The sequence below is a fragment of the Mus pahari genome, chromosome 3 (assembly GCF_900095145.1).
Source record: "Mus pahari chromosome 3, PAHARI_EIJ_v1.1, whole genome shotgun sequence".
Classification (NCBI taxonomy): domain Eukaryota; kingdom Metazoa; phylum Chordata; class Mammalia; order Rodentia; family Muridae; genus Mus; species Mus pahari.
This window is the reverse complement of record NC_034592.1, coordinates 135855474-135877898: the sequence shown is the minus strand read 5'-3', so window position 1 is coordinate 135877898 and position 22425 is coordinate 135855474. Positions and strand designations below refer to the sequence as shown.

The window sequence follows — 22425 nt, the reverse complement described above, 5'->3', positions numbered from 1 at the left end:
CTGTTGGAGAAGCACCGAGGGAAGTAAAAGGGAAAACATGGGGGCAGAATATGAGAATGTATGAGAGAGACACTGTGTGCGCGCGCGTGTGTGTGTGTGTGTGTGTGTGTGTGTGTGTGTGTGTGTGATGTCTTCCAGGGAGTTGGACATTTGAATGGACTGCAGAGGGATAGCTTTGGGCAGACACAATGATATGTGTGACAAACCTTTTCTGGAAGAGATATAATACACACATCTAATCTATTTGCCCCGACAGGGAACCCATGATAGACCAAAGTACAGGTACCACCAAAGTCCTTTTGGTGAACCAATGAGGTTTTTTTGGAATTGTGGTACAGTAATATGGGTGAGCAGTTACAGGAGCAGAAATGAGTCGAAGACAGCTGCATCACCACAACCAACTCCAGCATGGGTGACAGCTCACAAAGCTGGGAACCTGGGGCACAGCCTGTAGACAACTCAGCAGGTTGGAGAGTTTTTTCTTTCTAGGTGCTTCAGTTGATCTAAACCTCTTCTAGGCAGCTGGGCAAGTTTTTGTAGCTCAGCTTCCTTCCATTAGAGAAGGGCTCTCAACTCACTGTTTCCTCTGGCAGAGAGGGACCTAGTGCATCTGCTCAGTTTCAGGGACTTCCTGGAGCAATTTTGAGTTGTCCAGCTCTTACATTCTTCCTGCCTCTGTCTTCTGCAATGAGCCTTGGAGGGATTGACTATAGGTGTCCATTTAGGGCTAAGAGTGCCACGGTTAACAGCCACGTGTTCTCAGATGCTTCACCCATGGTTACGAAGCTGATAACGACAGAGATCCGTAGGCATAAACACACATTTAGAAGGCAGTTTGGCGGCACATCACATCTGTCTGGAAAAAAATAAAGTTACAGAAGTTGCTTCCCTAATGGGACCTATGACCTCCCAGTCACAGGTTTTTGTTCTGGCTTACAGTGTCAGGCTCAAACATCCTCTTGTGGCGTGGCGGATTGGGGTAGTCAGAATGTCAGATTTGCCTTGGTCCCGAGGTGGCAATTGTGGGTGCCAGCAGAGTAGCCTGAGGGCCTGGAGGTCTGGGTGACATCATATGTATAGTTAGAAGCTAGGGAAGGGTCATGGCGCTGATCCTGCTTAGCGTGCCCTCGTCTGCAGCCTGAGCAGCCATCCCTCTCTAAACCTTATTTCTTCTTGAGAAGCAGCCTGAACAGAGCTGAAGAATGAGAGGTCAGGGGTCAGACAGCCTGGGTAGGTCTCTAGCTCTGCCACTTATGAACTGTGTGACCTTGGTCATTTTTGTCATTTAGCCTCTCCTGGATGTAGTTTACTCAGCAATAAAAAGGGTTGCTGCTGCTTCCTGGGGTCACGGGGAAAAGAGCGTAAGGCTCTTAGACCTGTCTGGAGGACTCATTGCTCATCAGTTGTCCTTTCAGCAAATGGGTTGCAAGCACCTGCTTTTATGCCAGGCCCTAGAAGATATTGTGGGACCATCTCACAGAACCCTGACTGAACCCCTGGTGCTGAAAGCCAAACTTATCTCTTCAGATATCCACACTCTGTGTGTTCCGCCCATCCTGGACCAGGCATCACGCTTGCTAACCAAGTGCCTTGCCTCTGAGTCACACCTTTAACTTGAGGATTCAAAAAGAAAAAATTTTTGAATGTGCATACCTCTAGTTGACCTGGAACTCACTATGTAGACCAGGCTGGCCTTGACCTCACAGAGATCTGCCTGCCTTTTTCCCTAAGAACTGGAGTTGGTGTGTACCACCACACCCAGCTAGGAATTATACTTTTAACACAGTGTCTTATCACTCTGGCTTTTGCTAGACTCCAAATTCTGTTTGGAAGGACAATGGGAATGGAGTGGCCTGTTCTGTCCTGCCCTTCTTACAGAATAGTCCCAGAGAGTGAGAGTAGAGGCTCTGGCATATGCTTCTCGCCAGCTCCTGTGCTCGGTGTCGGCAGGTGGTAGGATGCCCTTGGATACTGGATAAACTTACAGATGAGACAGACAGGAAGTGGGTATAAGAGAGTGGAGTTAAGGATCTTGCCAGATTCCTGGCCTGAGCAGGAGGCACTGGGGAAGGATTTGGTGCAGCATGGTGAGTGGTGAAGGCTGGACCTGTGGACTCAAAAGGAAGGACCAAATGACAAAGGCTTGCTGGACTACATGTTTTCCTTGGTCTCCCAGAGAGTCCCTAGATAGCACTAGCTTTCAGAACTGTCCAGCTGGCTATCTGGAGGCAGAGGAGAGGCCCAAGGTATTTCTGCAAACCTGGTGTCACTGAGATGACTAGGGGAGAGACAAGATTCCAAAGCATGCTAACAGAAAGAGATCACAGGTTCCGGTATACTCTTTCCATGGAATTCTTCAACTCTTTAGTATTGGCAATAAAATTAAAAATTGTAAAACTCACTCAGGTCCCTGAAACATGTCCATAGCCTCCACTGGGCCTGTGGCCTCCTGGTGTGTATGGGTCAAGTCCTAGCTGTGTGTCCCTGTGTGAGCAAGGGACAGATCTAAAGATCTTTTGGTTCCTCATCTGGAAAATGGGAATGATCACAGTGCCACCTCCTGGTGACATAGTAGTTCCCTAACTGACAGCTCCAATGAACTCTTCAGGATGGGTATTGGAGTGGGGTCTTGACTCGCTGTATGAACTTGCACTGGTTTTAGTCCTCTTTGAGAAAGCAGTTTCTTATTCTTGGAGTTGGAAGGTGACCGGGGTGTTCCTGAGGCCTCTGAGTGCCCCTCTGCCTCTGCCTGCTCTCTCCTTCCAGCCTCCCCCACCTGCTACTTCCCACCCTCTACCCTGTCGCCAAAATGATCTTTCAAAACCCACAAATCTCAGCATGGTCTTTTCCTACCTGGAGAAAATCGTTGTTGATGCTAGCTCCATTGCCTTCAGGCGAAAAAGCCCGAACTAGAGTCCCAGCCTGGCATGGACAAGGGTGGGAGGGGTGGGGGTGGGGGTGGGAATGCGGGGGCTGGCCCTCACCTCTTTTCCACTGTCTTTCCCACCACCTCCGCTTGTATTCTAGCAGCCTCCGCTCCCACCTCGATGGCCACACATTTCCTGGTGCTGGCATCCCCACCCGCTGCCACAGCCCACATTCCTGCCTTCTCATCTACCCCTCCCTGACCCAGTGTCTGTGTTTCTCAGAGCCAACACTTCCTTTCTCCCAGTGTTCCACTCATGGTTCTAAAGCCTCTCTCTCTTCCTTATATCCCTTTCTCCATAGCCCAGTCTCTATGAGCAGTCTGAAGGGTTTTGTTAGCTCACACTTACCACTTGGGAGGCTGAGGCAGGAGGACTGCTACAAGTTCCAGACCAGCCTTGGCTAAATAGTGAGTCCTAGGTCACTCTGACAGAAAATGTGACACCCTCCCCGAATGAATAAATAAATAATAAGAATTTGTATTGTGTCACTACCTACCTGCTTACACTTTCTCTGTGGCTGCCTGTGACACTGGGAGTAAAGTCAGGATTTCCATACACACTGAGCATAGCTTCTGTGCTACCCCTCTTACTGCTATCAATGATGGCAGCTCCCTTCCCACCTACCAGACTTTTGCCTAGGCAGCTTGCCTTCTACAGTGACTTAAACATGTCACTTTAATGGCATCTTTGTGGCCACCACACCTCACTGACAGGTGAGAATAGATCCTTCTAGTAACCAGGTTACAGCATGTGCCTGGTAAATGTAGGCAGTCTTTCGGTTGGCAGAATGGTCCAGGCAGTTACCACATCCTCTGTGAAGCCTTCTTTCATGCAGCCCCCTCGAGACCGGTCCTTCCCATAGCATCTTTAGGCAGCAGAGACATCCCCACAGGGGCTCCTGTCGGCTTGGTTCTGGTGCTGTGGGGTCTGTACACTCAAGTGCAATTCTCCATAGATGCTGCTAGAGGCAGGAGCTGTAGTGAGAACTGTCGTTTTTGAAGCCTGGCCAGTGTTAGGTGCTTGAACACACCCTAGCATTAATCTTCAGAACCCGGTGGGGTCAACTCCCTGAAAAGTCCCTTGTTAAAGAGAAGCCAGTGGCAGTTTGCAGAGAGCCTGAGGTCACTAGCCAGTCTGCCTGAGCGGGCGCACTGAGTGAGTCCCTGCAGTGATTATATATAATACTTTCACATGCCAGGCTGAGCCCTATGTACATGCTGTCCCTTCTGGGATGTCTATTGCACCCTACTTCAGGGCTGAGAAACTGAGTTATAGACACTCAAGAAGCCAGTCACAAGAGGGTCAGGCCTTGGCCTGTGGGCCAAAGAGGGCCTGGTCATGCGTACCACACTATGACGTATTGAGGCACTGCAGAACCTTCCATCTGACTTACTTGGGAGATTATTAGCACCCCAACACTAGGGCTAGCCTCCAACCCTGAGACAGACTGGCTAGTGGGTTCATAACGAACTGAGGGAACCGGTAGGTAGTTAGGGGATAAGGTCCCGAAGATGCAGCCACCCCTCTCCTAGCCACAGTGACCCCAGCACCCTCCTGCCCAGACAGCCCTAGGGAAGGGGCAGATCCATAAACATGAGGCTCCTCAAGGGTTCAGGAGGGGCACTGGGCGCTGGACAAGTCCTCAATATTATGGCTTTATTGTCATTTAAATGGAGCCTGCCTCAAACAGGCCACCCAGTTCTAGCCACCAGCGCTGGACAAAACCTCCATTGAAAAGCCAATTACAATCACTCCATCTAAATTGTCATGGATTTGTATAGAAAATTACATCTCCATTTAGTCCTGAAGCAACGTCCTGGACGTGGACAGAGGGGAGGCTGGCCCATTTACCTCGCCAGCGCAGCGCAGCGCGGGTGCCGCAGGCAGAGAGAAAGCCCAAGCTGCCGGTCTTGGCTAGCCCAAGAACAAAGGCCAGTTTGTGGGGGCCCAAAGAGGAGCTGGGCCTCTGAGGGCGTCTCAGATTCCAGGCCTGGGCCGATGGACCCTGCACTGCCAGCTGGTCTCCCCTGCTGGCAGCTCTGGCCAGACAAGCTTCTGACAGCCGGCTTTAGGCGGCCGTCAGCCCTGCCACTATCCAAGGGGCCTGGAGCTTGGCTTCTGTCCATGCTGCCAGGAAATGAGGGAGGTTAGCCTGGGGATCACTGGCCTGGTATCTTGAGAGTTTGGGTCATTCATTCATTCATTCATTCATCCATCACTGTTACTAAAGGGGCTTCTGAAAGTATAAAAAGCACAGTAACACAGAAATTAGCTCTAGCCTCAGGATGTCCTGGGTTCCAGTCCAGGCTCTGTCCTTACGAGTCTCTTCAGTTCTGAAATTGTTCTTGAGCATGTCCTCTGTGCCACAGAACAGAACATGGCTGAAGCCAACAAAATGCTGTGTCTCCCTGTCCCTTAAAGCGAAAGGGAGATGACCCAGACTCTGAGGAAATGAGCAGGGACTGCCTGGGCTTTGTGGAAGAGTTGTGTGACTAGACAGTTCTAAAGGAATAAACCAGAAGGCACTCCAGGCTGAGGAAGCAGTATGTGTGTGGATGGGGCAGCTGGGCTGGCTACAACAGCAGAGTGAATGCTGGTGCCCCTATGGGCTGCCTCGGCTTACACATCTGCAATGTGTGCACAATGATGGTACGATTTCAGCTGTTCTGATGAGGGCTAGCCCAAGGCCCTGGCCAGGCAGTCACTTGTGCTCACTTTCGGTGTGTGCATGAAGCAAAGGGTTCTGGTACTGTGCACCATGGGTGTGACTGCATTTAATTGTAATGTCCTGTCACTCCATATGGTCATGGGTTGGTGTATGGAACTGTGCATGTATTCCTTTGTTGACGGTCACTCGCCTTTCCTGTGGCCTTGCCCATACACAGTGCTCTCAGACTGCCTCTGTATGGCTGTGTGCCATGGCCTAAACATGCCTGTCTTGAGTCCAGTGGGACACCTGGCTGGGGTGGCTGGCAGCACAGGTGGGCGCAGTAGGTGAGAAGGCAGAGGCCCCATCCTCCACCACCCAGTCCTACCAGGTGGACTGGCTGATGCAGAAGCAGCCCCACCAGGGACTGCTCTGTGTACAGAAAACAAGTTCTTCTGGTATCAGCTCAAGTTTGGCAGGAAGTGGCTTTTGGGTGGCAGGAAATTGGATTCAGCTCCTATCAGTGCCAGCTGAGGAGCAGGAGAGCAGTTATCTAGGGCTAAACAGGGTTACCAAGAAGAGGGGCCCCCAACTCTCCATACCCGATAGTGCAGAGGGATGGGAATGGTGAAGGTTGGAAAGAAGAGCTGTGCCTAGTCAGGTTCTACTGTGTCTTAAGACCCAGACAGCCCCTTATCCACCTCTCACTACCCCCTCATAAATACAGACCATAATAAGCAGACTTGTCCAAGGTCACCAAAGCAAGGAGCTCAGAGTTGCCTAAAGATTTAAATAAAAAAACAAAAACCAACCAAACAAAACCAACTCAAGGAGAAGGACAGAGAGAAGAGAAGTACCTGGAGCAGAGCTGGTGGTTCAGAGGCAGAGCCAGGGGACTGTCAATGGAGACCTATAGAGTGCCTGCACACAGTATGCCTACAGTGTGTAAGGCTAGCCCATGGACACCACAGTTGACCATGAGGTTCTAAACCCATTTCCCAGATGTGGAGCCAGGAAGGCCCAGAGCACCTCACTTGTTGAGCCTGGAATCTAGGTCCGCTTCCAAGCACAGGTTTTTCCAGGTCACTTCCTTGTGCCCAGCCATCTAGGGAAGCGTAGTGGCTTTCTACAAAGCAATATCCTGTCCCCCGGGCTGTTCACCTAGATGTCCTGCTGAGGAGTTGACCCAGTTGTTCAGTGGCAAGCCGGGGTCACACCTGCACAGGCTGGCTGCTTTTTACCATGCAACAGACAGTGCTCAGCTCTGGCAGTGCAGACAGACAAAGTCAGAACCCTGCCCTTGGATTGGGACTCAGCCACTGGAATGGGGTTCTCTTAACAGGCCAGAAACTGAGTTCTTCCCAGGCACAGCCCTAGGCGACCTGTGTCCTCTGACCCCTACTAGAGCCCCCTGGCAAGGAGGCTGCTGGTCCTGTTCTCATCCCCAAAGCAGCACCGGGCTATTGCCTGACTCGGGATGCTGCTTTGAAACCCAGTTTGCATGTCGTTTGCACATTACTCAGTGTGTGTCAGAAGGTACGAACATCTCCCTTTCCGGGAGAGGGCTGCCTGCCGGAGGCCCCCCTGCCCTCCTCCAGACAGCAAAAATGCCAGCCGGCTAGACGGGAGCTACGCCCTGGCCTCTGACAGCACCAGCCTGCTGCCTCCTCCCCCATTCCCTCCTCGAGCCAAATTTAGGCTGCTCTGCTTCTGAGAGATGGGGAGAGAGGAGGCAGGAAACCATGAGATGGAGGCTGCTAAGCCAAGGCCCATCCATGTAGGGCGGGGCTGCCCCAGGGGTACCTTATCCCTAAAACCCTGGACCGCCCCCCCCACTCTCCCCCACTGGAATGAGGCCCAGTTGGTTGAGGAACACTGGGTTCTCTGCTGCACCCTAGGGTGCTGGTTGCCCTTATCCATGATGGGGGGGTGGGGAGAGCTGTACACATAAAAGAACAAAGAGAGAGAGAGAGAGAGAGAGAGAGAGAGAGAGAGAGAGAGAGAGAGGGGTCATGGCCAGGGCAGTAGGGAAGGGATCAAATAGCGTCCTCCTGCCCCGCCACTGGGTCCTGAGAGCTGGCTCTGCTTATCTGTACTTCCTGCCTCTCCTTGGCATGCCCCCGATTGTGTGTGTGTGGGGGGCTGTGGGTTCAACTGAGTCTGAGGAGACTAACCTCTTCCCCAAAGGTCCCATCACCCCATAGGCTGGCTTCCTGCCTTGGATTGCCTTAGTTTTTCTGTGAAGTGGAGAGGCTGTGCGCTGAGACCTGGGGTGTCTGGAAGGCTGGATAAAAATTAGGAGTAGCAGCTTCAGGTCTAGAAGCCTCTTGGATTTTTCAGTGACTAGGAGGGGTGGCTTGTAACAGAGCTGGAGACAGGACTTGAGTAAGCTGAGCCAGGAGAGACAGGAAAATGTGAGCTGGATTGTAGCCACTTCAAATCCATAGTTGGGTTAAGAGATCCCCGTACCTGGGGCAAGGACCCTGAAGAAGGGCTAACTGGATTGGAAGGCCAGCAGTAGTTTTCTGCATCTCTTTCCCCACCTGTAAGATGGGAGAAATAAATTGCCAGGCTGTTGGAAGGTGAAATGTTAGGCACATAGTAGGTGCAACACGATGCCAGCCACCAGTGTGATCTTTTCGACCCTCAGAACAGTTGGGATGTCCCCAGGGTTGTAACAGATGTGGATGTGAAGGGAAGGAAGTCATTGTGGCTCTGTGCCCAAGTGGGAGGCAGTAGGATGGGTGTTCAAGTTTGCATGGACCCTGGGCAAACGGCCACACCCCGCTGAGCCTTGGGAGTGGAGCCCCGAGGCGCTTCACCATGGAGGGGCTGGGAGGGATTGCAGGAGCCCAGGCTTGGCACAGCGCCTGGCACATAGCGGGCCCTCCCTGAAGGAGCCAGTGGTACCGCCCCGCACAAAGGACAGGTGGGCAGCGTCGGGACGGAGGGCGGAGCAGGGCAGGTGTGCGGAGAGCGAGGAGGCGGGGTGGGTGCAGGGGAGGGAGAGGATGGGAGGGCCGGCGGGCGGGCGCGCGCGCGCAGCAGGTGCGCGGTGGATGGGCGGGTCCCCCGAGCGGGCGGGGTCTCCAGGTGCGCGGGCACGCGCCAGAGGGCGGGCGCAGGGACGCAAAGCGTCCCTGTGTCTTTAACGTCCCCATCCCCGCGTCCGCCCCCCACACCCTTTTGTGCACCCCCCCTCCCCAGCCGGGCTGCAGCCGCGGAGCCGTCCCCCCTGCACTGACAGCTGGTATCTAATTACTGTGTGAGAATGGAAAGTCAGGCTGTCCCAGCTCCGGGGAGAGGGGATTAACGTCTCCTGCAGAATACACTTCCTCTGGTGGGTTGCCATGGTTACTCTCATTACCTGCCTGCCCGCGAGGAGCCGCGCGAGCCGCTCCGGCAGGCCCTCCGAACCCGGGCCGGCACACGCACGCGGGCGCGCGCGCGCACGCGCCTATCTTCCCACCCCGTCCCTCCGGGGGGCGCACGCGCGTGCGCCGTGGGGAGTGCGAGCGGGCTCACCCCTGCCCCGCCCCCCGCCCTAGCAGCTGTCAGCGGCGCGCGCGGCCCGCCGGCCCCTGCGCGCGCTGTCAACAGTCATTAGCGCGCGGGCCGCGCCCCTCCCCACCCCCGGCCCCCCAGCCCGGGGTGGGGCCCGCACCTGGGTCCCCTGCTCGTTAGCGCACCCCGGCCGCCCGCTTCGGTCCGGAGGGACCCGCCCGCGGGGCTCGTTGGACTCAGAGCCTCCTCCTGCCTAGAACCCCTTCAGCCGTCGGGTTTCCATTCCCAGTCCTCGGCTGAGACTCCCGAGAGAGGCGGGTCCCCAGAGTCTCTGAGGGCGCCCCTCTGCAGTGGTGACGACAGCGGTCATTTATGAATGTCTCGAGAGGGCAGGCATGTTTGTGCTTCGTGTGGGGTTCCGGCAGCCCTCCTGTGAGGTAGTTTCTGAAAGCCGTGGTGGATTTGGTGTCATTTCACACTTGAGGAAACTGAGGGCAGAGCCGGATTGTCCTCGGGTTCTGCCTCCCCTCTGGGAGCACCCTTATTGCGCGCCGTTGAGCTAGATCCCAGCAGTTAGTCCCTGACCCTGCCCTGTTTTCCCGGGAGCGGCTTCACCCCTGCCAGCCACCTACTTCCCCAGTCCTTCTCCCCAAAAGTGTAGCTTTGGCTCGCAGTACTCCCTCCCCTTCCCCAACCCTTTAAAGAACTCCCGAGTTAGAGCCAAAAGAAAAGGAGGGCGGGGAAGAAGAGCAGAAAAAAAAAAACGCTACTGGGAGTCTCTAGCTGGGAGGATGTGGCACCCCTCGCTGTGGTTTGGGAGTCCATCCCAGGCACTTTCCCTGTGGCCCTGGGTGTGCATTTCGGTCCTCAGCGTGATTTGAAAGAAGATGGAGGTTCAGCGAAGCAGAAAGGAGGTCTTGGAATATGTGAGGCTGTTCCAGATGGCAGGTGCGACACGATGGCAGTGCTCCGCGCTAACAGTTGGAGATTGAGCACAAGGGTGGAGAAAAGGCAGGTGCCACATTGAGTCCTCAGTGCCTTGCTTATGCATTTATTTATGGGGGGAGGGGGCTCCTCCCACTGCCCCATCCAGGTCTGCAGAGCACATTGGCACTGGGGACCAGAGAATTCTACTATGAGCCTTGTTTTGAAGGAATTGCTTATTTTTGGTTAGGTAGTATTCACAGGGAGGAGAAATAAAAATATTGTACCTGCTGTATTTGAGCAGGGCCCTCCTCTGCCATCAGATTGCCCCTTTCAAATCATCAGCAGATTCTCCCGGGACGCTGAGAGAGACTTTAGAGGTCTGGGTGATTGTCCTTCATTCTATGCTTCCATCTCTCAGTGGGTTTTAAATCTCTCCACCTTCCAACCCCTCCGCAGCAGCAGGGACTAACTCCTCCCCATTAGTGGTTCTTTTAGTTCTACTCGGGGTTGGAATAGAGCTTTGGCAAGTAGCTTTCCTGAAACTTCCCCAACTCAAGTCCTGGCCAAAACGATTACAATGGGAACCAGGCCCCATTAGATCTGGGAGGAGCCCAGTGGCTTTTGCTGTGGTCTCAGCCTCTTTAGTGGCTGGCCTAGATGTGATGGTGCAGCAGCATCTTCAAGTTTGCCTGGGCAATCAACCCCCTGAAGTCCCAAACTCCCACACAAGTGGAAGCCAAAGGTTTTCCCCTGGGGTGTATTCTGCTGAAGCTGGCCTCTAGCAGCAATCTCGTTGATTTTCATGCCTCGTTAAGAGTTGGATCTGGAATGCACCAAGGGCGCATATTTTAAGGACGGTTCTCTGTGGTTCCTTCCTCTCCCTTAGGAGGAACCCACTTGAGAAATATCCCCCGCTATTTAGTCACCTCTTCTCAGCCTTGGCCTCCTTGTGGCTGGAAAGCCTAGTCCCCTATTATAGTGATGACACTATACTCAGAGGTGCCAGGTGGCTGAAACAGTGTTCCCACCTTGATAAGTATGAAACTTGTTACTAGCCAGCAACTTCAAAGTTGTAGAGATGACAAGAGAACTGCCACCCATTAAGAATTGCACTCCACTTGCTTCAAAGGCCAGGGGTTATTTAGTTGGCTTCTGCAGGAGTTGAACAAAATTCCATCAGAGGGGCTTGCCTAAGGAATGCTCCCAAGGATCACCATGGGGCCACCTAGCAGGAGCCTAATGACCTGCTGTGATGATTTGGTCCCTCTCACTGGTCTGCAGCCCTGGAATAACACTCTCCTTTCCCTGAATGCTCTGATCACTTGAGGAAATCAAGGAAGCCAGAAAAGCACCTGCCAAGACCCTCCTAAAGGAACTTGGCCAAGAGGTCAAGATCCAGGGTCAGGCTTGCTGAGGGACCCTGCCTATGCACCTGGAATCCTTACTAAGTTGCTAGGCAGGTTTCTTGAATTATAATCTTGCCTGACAAGGGACTCCTTCCTTCCCAGCCGCCTTCCCCATTATGAGGAGTAGTCTTCTCTGGAGATGAAATGTTACCCTATAAGGCCTGGGACCAGGGAACATAGCTGTATGTAATGAGCCAGTGCCCCCCCCCCCAAACTACTGCTCACTCACAGGTCTCACTCATGAAGATATTCCTAATCTGCATTTCTCACAATCTTTGGCATTATAGTCATCTGGGAATGGAAATCTTTTTAAAACCTCGGAGCATAGACTTGATAGGGTGGCCTTGAGCTCCCCAGTCAGTCACGAAATGGCCTTGCCATCCTGATGTTTCTGCTTAGCTCAGGAAGTGCTGGTGTCACAGGTGTACATCACCACACACAGTTGACGTGGTGCCAGGGATTGAACCCAGGGCTTTGTGCATACCAGACAGGCACTACTGAGCCCTAGCCCCAGCCCCAGGCACCCGTTTCTGTTTAGTTCATATTAAAGGCAGGTTTATTGGGAAGCTGCTCACCGGGTTCGCTGGCCCCAAGGACTGAGGCCAGGGGAGTGGCCATGGGGCAGGGGAGAAGGAAGAGAGAAAGGGTGCACTTGGAGAAGAAAGAGAGGAAGAAACCAGATACCCATTTTTTAACAAGTGCTCATATGAATCTAATGCTGCTTATGTAGGATCTACTATGAGGATCAGAGTCCTAAATATTTTGAAATATCCGTTACATGTAAAGTGGACATTTCTTGATTGCTTCAGTTGCTTGCAACCCAGCTTTTGGATCAGAGCTCAAATGGGCTGACATTAAGGGAGTTGGCAATGTCTTAAGAAAGTTGGTAGTTCCCTATTTTTTGAAATGAAGACCGTGTCCGGTTTAGATTAGTTTGGATCTGGTTGGGTGTTCTGAAGTTGGATGGTTCTAATAGATGGAGCATGTTACCATAACAACATTCTTCCCTACAGAGGAAAACAGCCCCAGTGACCAGGTATAACTTGGGGTAGTCAGGAGGGTCCAAGTCCCCTCTGAGCCAGTCCTATAAGTAAAATGAACTTCCTTTGTTAGTCCAGTATGCAGCTTGTTTATAGCAATGGATTAAATGATGCTGACTTGGGTACTAAGCAGATGTGGGTTGTCAAGAGCATCCCATGGCTATGGTGAGGACTAGAGATACTGCTCAGTGACAGCACTTGGCCTGGTATGTACAAGGCCCTGGGCTCAAAATTCTCAGTACAGGGTGGAAGTGGGGGATGGGCGGGGTTCCCAAAGCTATCAGGAAGGCACCTTGTGTTCCCTTAATTAGCTGTTCTCATATTCCTGCTGGATGCCCAGCTATGGAAGGCATGCTCCTCCTGCAACATTTAGCATAAAGGTCATTATCTTCATGGATACAGGGCATATTCATTGCTGTCAGATCTCTTTGTCACCGTCTTCCTGCAGTTGTCATTGAAGACCAGACAGGCATTCTGCTGTTCTTCCTTTATGGTGTTACATACACACAATATTCAGGTGGCCATAGCTCATTGGAGGGCTATCAGTGTACGTCCCTATGCCTCTGCAAACCTTGTGCTAACTGAGTTCTGTTTGTTACAGGCCCTTCCCTACCAGAGATAGGTGGGTTACAGGACCCAGAGTTGAAAAACAGCAGTCTTTATTTTTATTTTTATTTTTTTGTGACAAGGTCTTCCTGTATGGCCCCCAGTCTGGTCTGGAACTTACTATACAGCCCAGAATGGACTTGTCCTTGAACTCCTTCTTCAGCCTCCCAAGTGCTGGGATTATAGGTGTGTGCCACCACACCTGACCGGGCAATCGATTTTTAGAGAGGGAGTTAGTGATAAATGGCTCTCTTGAAGTTTCCCTGGGATAATTTTATGGTCACATTAAACCAGGTGCAAAGCCACTGCTTACCCAAATGTGCCTAAGAATAGAGGTGGGTGGCTAGGCCAGGGACAGGACAGGCACTGGGTAATGGATCTGGCTGTTCTCTGTGTGTGCGTGTGTGTATGTGTGTGGTGTGTGGTATATGTGTATATGTGTGGTGTGTGGTATATATGTGTGTGTGTGGTGTGTGGTATATATGTGTGTGGTGTGTGTGTATGTGATATGTGTGTGTGGCATGTATGGATGTGTGGTGTATGGATGTGTGGTGTGTATGTGTGTGGTGTAGTATGTGTGGTGTGTGTGGTATGTGTGGTGTGTGGTGTGTGTGTATGCATGCGTATTTGTGTGTAGGGTGTGGGGATGTGTGTGTGGTGTGTGTGTATGTGTGTGTATTTGTGTGTAGGGTATGGGGATGTGTATGTGTGTGTGTGTGTGTGTGTGTGTGTGTGCCTGTGGAGGATGGAGGCAGATTTTCTCGCTCATCACTATCCTACCCGATTTTATTATATTGTGTGTAGATCTTGCTATGTAGCCCAAGCTGGCCTGGAACTTACCGAGATTCATCTGCTTCTGACCTGCCGAGTGCTGAAATGGAAAGCTTATTTTTTTGAGGCAGGGTCTCTCAGTGAAACCTAGACCTTACTGTTAAGACAGTCTCCTTCGTCAGCCTGCTTGGATTTACCTGGATATGAACTCTGGTCTTCTTGTTATGTGGCAAATGCTTTAGCTGTGAACCATGTGCCCAGGCACACATATCCTCTCACACACATTCTTACTTGATCCTAAGAACGTTCAATTAGGAGTTTTTAGGCCTACCTTAACAGATGAGAAAATGTATCAAGAAGTGAAAAAGAAGCCGGGCAGTGGTGGTGCACACCTTTAATTCCAGCTCTCTGAAGGCAGAGGCAGGCAGATTTCTGAGTTGGAGGCCAGCCTGGTCTACAGAGTGAGTTCCAGGACACCCAGTGAGTGCTACATCAAGAGACCCTGTCTCGAATAACAAAAGGAAGGAAGAAAGGAAGGAGGGAGGGAGGGAGGGAGGGAGGGAGGGAGGAAAGGAAGAGAAAGGAAGAGAAAGGAAGGGAGAGAGGGGAGAGGGAGAGGGAGAAATGAGCAAATGAACCACCCCAAGTTTCTGACCAGTGACAGGGCGCTCTCTGCCTCACTGTCCTGCTGTTTTCTTTATCCCTGCCCACTAGATATTGCATCTTTCTCTTCTGGAATCTGTTTCTGAATGAAAGAGTTCTGTGGGCAGGAGGTCCATCTGCCTTTAAGTAAGTGAACCCGTTGGTATTCCTCTGCATTAAGGTGATCAAAATTTAGAGCCTGCTTCTTTATACTTCTGGCTTGAATTTTTAAATTTTTTTAAATTTTTGGTTCTTAGGGGTAGAGCTTCTCTTTGTAGCTCTGGCTGTCCTACAACTTGCTTTGTAAACCAAGCTGGCCTTGAATTCAGCCTCTGCCTCCTGAGTGCTGGCATTAAAGGTGTATAACACTTCTACCCAGCTTACATTAACATTTTAATTGAATTTTAATTTTATGTATTTTGGGGGTGGGGTATACCTGTGCCATGTGGAGGAGGTCAGGGGCATCTTTCAGGAGTCAGTTACTGCTACATGCCAGTCAGGGATCCAACTGGGTCATCAGGCTTGGTGGCAGTGCTTTTACTCACAGAGGGAGATCGCTAGCCCCAAATTAACGTTTTTTTATGACAGCATCGATTTTGTTTTTTAATTTTTACATGTGTGTGTGTGTCTGTGTGTCTCTGTGTGTGGTGTGTGTGTGTGGTGTGTGTATGTGGTGTGTGTGTCTGCGTGTGTGTGTGTGTATGTGGTGTGTGTGTCTGTGTGTGTCTGTCTTTGTGTGTGTATCTGTGTGTGTCTGAGTGTGTGTATGTGTCTGTGTGTGGTGTGTCTGTGTGTGTACGCGTGCATGTGTGTGTGTCTGTGTGTGTGTATGTGGTGTGTCTGTGTGTGTGTGCGTGCGTGCGTGTGTGTGTCTGTGTGTGTGTATGTGGTGTGTCTGTGTGTGCGTGCATGCGTGCGTGTGTGTGTCTGTGTGGTGTATACCCATATGCTCACATGGAGGCTAGAGAAGGATACCAGGTGCCCTCCTCTGCCCCTCTCCACACTCCTTGACGCAGGTCTTCATTCAATCCCAGAGTCCTCCTGTCTCCCCAGTACCACCAGCACTGGGTTTCAGAAACTTGAGTGATTATGCCCAGCTTTTTGGGTGGGTTCTCGGGACTTAGACTCAAGTTCCCATGCTTTGCAGCAAGCGTTTTTACCCCTAGAGCTATCCACACAGCCTAGAAATTAATAATTTTTCAAAATTAAAGTTAAGTTGGGTATGGTAGCTTACACTTTTAATGACAGCACTCAGGAGAGAGAGAGAGAGAGAGAGAGAGAGAGAGAGAGAGAGAGAGAGAGAGAGAGAAATAGATCTTTGTGGGCCATCCTGGTCTACATTGTGACTTCCAGGCCAGCTAATGCTCTGACTCAAAACAACAAAAATAAGTAATAAATTAAAGATGAGCAGGTGTATAGAAGATGATGGAAGGTCACGAGTATTCTTTTTTTTTTTGGTTTTTTTGAGACAGGGTTTCTCTGTCTAGCCCTGGCTGTCCTGGAACTCACTTTGTAGACCAGGCTGGCCTCAAACTCAGAAATCCACCTGCCTCTGCCTCGCAAGTGCTGGGATTAAAGGCATGTGCCACCACACCCGGCCCCACAAGTATTCTTTTTTTTTTTTTTGGTTTTTTGAGACAGGGTTTCTCTGTNTAGCCCTGGCTGTCCTGGAACTCACTTNGTAGACCAGGCTGGCCTCNAACTCAGAAATCCGCCTGCCTCTGCCTCCCAAGTGCTGGGATTAAAGGCCTGCGCCACCAGGCCTGGCTTCCACAAGTATTCTTAATAGACTTTTTAAGACACTGTCCACACACCTGTATAGCTATACCCAGACTGAGAACTAAAAATCAGTTGTATTTATCCTTGAAGTTATTTTTTATTTTATTTATTATTATTATTATTATTATTATTATTATTATTATTATTATTATTATTTTGCCATTGTAAACCTCTAGAGGAGGCCGGAGAGATGTCTCAGTGGTTGCTGCTCTTACAAAGTACTTTAGTTTGGTTCCTAGGTGACATAGTGGCACCTGGTGAGCCCATAAAGAGCTTAGGACTTCAAAGGGTGGTGATTCCCTAAGAAAGACGTGAAGGTGAGTCTGGCAGATGTGAACCTGAAGAGATGTGTAATTTCACAGCTCATCTCCTAAATGACCAGTTGGGAAGTTGGGAGTTTGTCTGAGTTGCAGAACTGCAGAGCAGTGAGACTGGGCCAGCGTGTGGTTTTCCCCCACATACATGCATTGTACATGCACATATGTGCTTACACAGATGCCTGCCCTCTGAGAAGTCTTGGTTGAAATGGGTACTGACTGGCGAGAGGACTGTGTCAGGCTGGTGAGGCCACAGCCCAGGGGCATCATGTAGAGATGTTGCCTAGGAGTTCTAGTTTAGCAGCCCACGCCATAGATGCCCCAAGCAGGCCAATGGCCACAAGGCTTTCCCATTCTGCCAGCACTGCATATCTGTCTGGAAAGACAAGGGATAAAACTGAAGCCAGTCCTTGGCATGCTGGCAAGACCTGTATTCTCCTTAGAATGTCTGAGGGCCTGACTGTCCATCCTCTGCCACTGTTCCCAGGCAGGTCCTGGCCATCACAACCTCCCAGGGTTGTAATGTTCAGCTCCGTCATACACTTGGGGAAATTCAGCCAACCATAAAGTGCTTTTGTGTGTGCATGAGTGATACAAGGTCTCTTTATGTAGCTCTGGGTGTCTGACTTGCTAGGTAGACCAGACTGGCCTCAAACTCACTGAGGTCTACATGAAGACATGAACTATCACACCCATTCCAAGCATGTCTCAATGACATGCTAGCCTACTACCTGCCCTGCAGCAGTTGTTTGTCAATCACCTAGCATGTGCCAGGTGTGAAGTCCACGCCTCCCCAGGGCTATCCTTGTCCTGCGTCCTCTGGGGAAGGATTATCTTGGGAGTTGTGCTTTGGGCATGTTGTCCATACTATTTGTTCCCTGAAGCCCCCTAAAGTCTTCCCAGTCTGCGAATGGGGGAATGATAGGGGAGAGCTGGTATCCCCAGATCTCTGTGGACCAGGAAACACTTTCATGGAGTGCTACTGGCCCCACCTACAACTCATGCCCTGGAGTCTCCCTTTGGCCTCTTTCCTCACTAGGGTTGGGAGTGGGGCACAGGTGCCTTACACAGCTCTTTGCTGCAAAGAATTCAGTCTCCATCTTGGCACACCTTGTTGAGCCAGCTGACAGTCTAATAAGAGGCTTGGGGCCCATGACCACCAGGCTCCCAGCCCTGCCACATCTCATGCCCTCCAGCCTGTTTTTCTGTGCTTCTCCCCATACAAAGAGCCTGGGCACTGTGGCTGGCGTTCAGCTGCTGGCATAGGGAAGGAAAGTGATGAAAAGCTTTTTCGAAAAGCCTGGGTGAAGGCGGGAGCCACCTAGGTGATGGTAGCCAGTCCCCTGGGACCCCAACCCAGGACCACAGTGGAAGGTTACTGCTCATTGGCAAGCTCCTGATGGGGCCGCATCTATTTAGCACTCCCCCTCCCCAGAGACTTCTAGGATGGTCTTGGCACAGCATGTGATTCGAGAGCTCTCTGGGAGTCTGGCACAATCTGTCTGATTTGTGAACATGGAACCTCTTGGTTTCCTAATTTGTTCTGTGTTTCTCTGCCCATTGTTGCTGGTAGGTTTTGTAGCCTCCTCATCCACCCTGACTTTTGTACTCTCTCCCCAGATCCAGTGGGTTTCCTCTCCTCCCCAGCCCCTAACTGGAACTGTTGGAAGCCATGCTGGGCCAGGGAAGCAGCAAAGACCCTGCCCCCCTCCCCGACCTGTGGCCTGGCCTCGGGGCCCAGCTCTCACCCTCCATCAGCCCTGACACTAACACAGCTTGTCCACCCTGTCACAGGGGGCAGATGGCCTGTCGGAGCCCGAGGGCATCTCTCTGAAACGCGTTGCTGTGGTGGAAGATTTCTTTGACATCATCTACTCGATGCACGTGGAGAGCTCCGCAGAGCCAGGCAAAGCCCCCAAGCACGCTGGGCAGAAGAAAACCTACCGAGCGGTGAGATTTCTGTCTCTGCCTCTGCTGGCAGCCCTAGGCTTTGGCAGGAGGCCATGGGCTCCGCACATGTTGGGCGGGAGGCGGGGCTGGGAGCTGAGGCGTGATGAAGCGGCCTTTGGGGATCCAGGGGGGCATGGGGCAAGGGCACCAGCAGCCAGAGATGGCTCTCAGGGTGAGGGGCGGGTTCTGCGGTCAGAGCACAAAGAAGAAGCAGGTTGAAGGGAGGGAGGGAGAGAAAAGGAGATGGGCAGGACAGAGAGGAAGCCCTCCTCTCCCCAGTTTCAGCCCCTTTTAGCCTGCTGGGGGAGCACAGATAATAAGAATCACAGGGGCCAGAGCCTCCACAGCATGGCACAGAGCGCTTGCCAGCCTGCCCTAGATGCCTCCTGTGTGAGCTTAGCCAGGTTACTACAGCACTGTAAGCTAGCCCTGTGAGTTGGCCAGAGGACCTGCTTCATACCTTTAGAAGGTCACAGTTGGATTTGGGGTGAAGAGGCTGAAGGCAAAAAGATATCTGCAGAAGGGGAAATGCCTCCAAGACCTGCTTTGATAGAGCAAGGACACTGGGGGACTCAGTGAAGGTGTGCTGGCTCTGGACACTGAGGGCTGAGTTTCATGGAAAAGGAGAGTCTATACTGGCCACCTTTAGGAGGGCAGAAAGGAGTGGAACAACTACTAGAGAAATAGTACACATCAGGGAGGTGGAGAGCAGGGCTATAGACAGCAGCAGCCCCAACTTCAGGAGGAGCCTGCTACGCAGAGGCTGCCCTCCCATTGGCTCTGCATGTAGGTCTGCACCCGTGGCCCGTGCACATCTCAGCCCACAAGCCAGACATTTTATTCTCAGCTGAGCACCAAAGGCCATCGTGTGACAGAGACACAATGGGCCATTTCCTACTTAAAGAAACAGAACCAGAACCTCAAGTCACCAGTACAGGGTCACCCATACAGGGTCACACCTAAGTAGCAAGCAGCTCGTATCCGTGCGTAGACAGCCTTGGGTTGTAGTGGAGGTGGCCTGTATGTATAGATGTTATTTCCCCATGTGTCCCAATTCACAGAATCCCAGATTGCAGAAACCCTTGTCCTCAGTTGATGGTCTTTGTCCTGGATGGGTATTTGGCTCCTTGCTCTTCATGTGTCTGTGTACCATGTGAGTGCTATACCCATGGAGGCCGGAAGACAACAGGGGTCCCCTGGGCCTGGAGTCACAGACAGCTGTAAGTTGCCATAGGAGTCACTGAGCTGCCTCTCTTTAGGATCTGCCTCTTCCTCTGCCGGGAGCCTCCGAGCAGAGAGGAAAGAGGCTGAGGGGCACAGTGTGGCCACCCTGTCTTCCCATTCCTCCTGCTGGTCAGTATATGTGCCTGTAAGGAAGGAAGCCAGGCTGAGGGTCTTTCTAAGTGAGGCCACAAGAGGGAGACCCACCCATCTGTCTGGGACTAGGGTCTCCTTGGGATTGAGAAGATTGCATTTGCTTATGGTGCTGAACTTCCTGTGTGCCCGGCTCTACCCTTAGCCCTTTCCAATTTTGCCTCCTAAGTCTGAGCCATGTAAAAGCTACAGCCATGAAGCAGGGACACCTGAGCCCCACATTAAGGTGAAGCTGCTCAGCTGGAGTTCAGAGCCAGGTAGCTGACCAGGATCCATCCTTCCTTGCTACAGGTCTCCTGAGGCAAACTGCCAGGCCGGCCACTGGCTGTTGTCAGGCGTGTGGGCTTGGCTGTCTGAATCTGGTGACTTCCCTGGCTCCTCTGTGCCCAGCAGCAAGCCTTGTCCACAGGTACTCCTCAATGGGGTCTGTGGCCTTTAGGACCTAGAGGCTGAAGCTGAGGGGGGCTGTTTTTGACAGCTCTTGTACTCCTGGACCAAGCAGACAGCTAGGCCTTTGCACTTTCTGGCTTCTGGTGCATATGCTGCCATGTGCCCCATTGCCCTGCCCAGCCTGGAGCTGGCACATGACTGGCATGGAGCGGGCTGGCTGCATACACAGCTGGAATTTCAGCACAGGGCCAAGGCTGAGCTCAGCGGACTAGGGCCCTCCTGCAGCAATTGGAGGACAAGAAGCTGGCGCTTCCGCTTCCCCTCCATACCTCCTCACCCTTCCCTCTGTCCCATCTGCCACCTTTCCTGGCTACCCTCTTCCTGTTTCCCCCGGCAGAGATGGTAGCTGGATGCTTGTGTGCTCCCCCTTACGTCTGCTTTCACTTCCCTCCACCCTGCCTCGCTCCTCAGCCTTGCTCGGTAGACATGAGCCCCCCTTTAGAAAAGGCCCCCAGGCAAACCCTGTGCATGGCTGTAGAGGCACAGCCCGGCACTGCAGGTTTTCATCAAGCCCTCGGATGAGTGGGTTTGGATCTGTCATCATGTATTTAGCCAAACCTGAATCCTGGGTCTGCTTTTTTGTCTATAAGGTACAGGAACTTTCGAATTCTTATAGGCCTGACGTGCCTTTGAGTTTGAGAGTCAGTAGGGAAGTGGGCAGCCTTGTTTGGGGCACTAAAAGAGGCCAGTTCTTCATTAGGGAAGAGGATCATTCCAGCAACTGTTCAGCAAAGAATTAGAGAGGAAAGGTTGTGTGCTTTTAAAGCCTGCAGTTTTGAGAGTCAGGGCAGAAGCATCTCCAGCAGATGATACAGAAGGAGTGGCTTTTTGAGCAGGGAACCCTGTCATAGCCTCTCTATCAGGGTGACTTGATTATCCAAAGATCCTAGGAGTCTCGCTGATCTAAACCTGGGCAACTTCCAGGCTGCTCCCAGTTCCCTGAGCACCCCCCACACCCCCTACACACCCCCACACTCCAGGACTTTCCCCCATCTTAGCCAATCTAGGTTGGAAGAACCCTTTTACCTCTTCCTCCCCTCCAGGGATGCTAGCGGCCAGCTCAGCTCGCAGAGCCTGGATCTGGCCACCCAGGCCACTTTGGAGTTGGAGCCAGATGTGGTCAGCAGCTGCTCCAGGCCCACCATGTGCTAATCCACCACAGGGCAGAAGGAGGATCTTGTAAAGTGGTGCAAATCCCCCCACACCCTGCCCCTCCTTCCAGCCTCTGTTGGCTTCTGAGTTGGAGAGTGAAAACCAGGCCTTGCAAGTCAGCGACTCTGCAAATAGCTTCTGTTCTCCCTGCCTGTGAAATCTCTCAGTTTTTAACACTAGGAAAAATAGAAAAGGGAAATCCATACATGGTTTCAGGATCCTGGCAGGAGACTGAGAGCAGCAGCACAGCAAGGCAGCCCAGGACAGCTGAGGGAAGGGTCCTGGGACAGGGAGAGGTCCTGGAGCACCTCTTCCCGGAACATGTGGGCAGCCCACTTACTCTGTTTTGTACATGTGCATCTATTTCTAGAACAGTATCTGAAACATCTGAAAGCCACCATCCTCCTGATATGAGCATCTTGTGAGGATTGCCTTTCTGGTCTTATTGTGAGTGAGTGTATGTGTGTGTGTGTGTGTGTGTGTGTGTGTGTGTGTCCTGTGTTCCGTGGGCCTGTGGCATCCAAGTACACAAACAGAAATAGAGGTTCCATTTCTAGTCCTGACCAACCAAAGGTTGAACCAAAAGATTCTGTGGAAAATATAAGAGGGTGTGCTGTGCATATGGATGGGTTCCTATGTAGTACAGACTAACTCCCAGCTTCCTCTGACACTGCCCCACCCTCTGACAGCTCCAAGGACTTTTTACCTCTCCCATTCTCCCGTGGGACCCAGGGCCAGAAGATAGATCTCCCTGGCCCAGTGCTGGGGACCAAACTGAGATCAGATCTTGTCACCATTGCACCCTGGAGACAGATTCCTGTGCGCTCTGAAGGCCAGGAAGCCAAGCTAGCTATGCTCGCCCTGAGTACAGCCCTCAGCAGAGCAGCCTGACCAGGGGCTGTTGTTCTTGAGCTGTGCCTTTCCAGTGCAGGT

The 22425-nt window shown here is 52.0% G+C and overlaps 1 protein-coding gene across 2 annotated transcripts in view; it reads left to right on the top strand.

Moving 5' to 3' along the window:
• Window positions 1–22425, top strand: part of Nol4l (nucleolar protein 4 like) — a 117927-nt gene that overhangs the window by 27249 nt on the left and 68253 nt on the right. For both annotated transcript variants that reach the window (XM_021192248.1, XM_029536219.1), the window contains exon 2: window positions 18361–18516. In XM_021192248.1, coding sequence (XP_021047907.1) covers window positions 18361–18516 — 156 coding nt within the window. The remainder of the gene's footprint in view (window positions 1–18360; window positions 18517–22425) is intronic.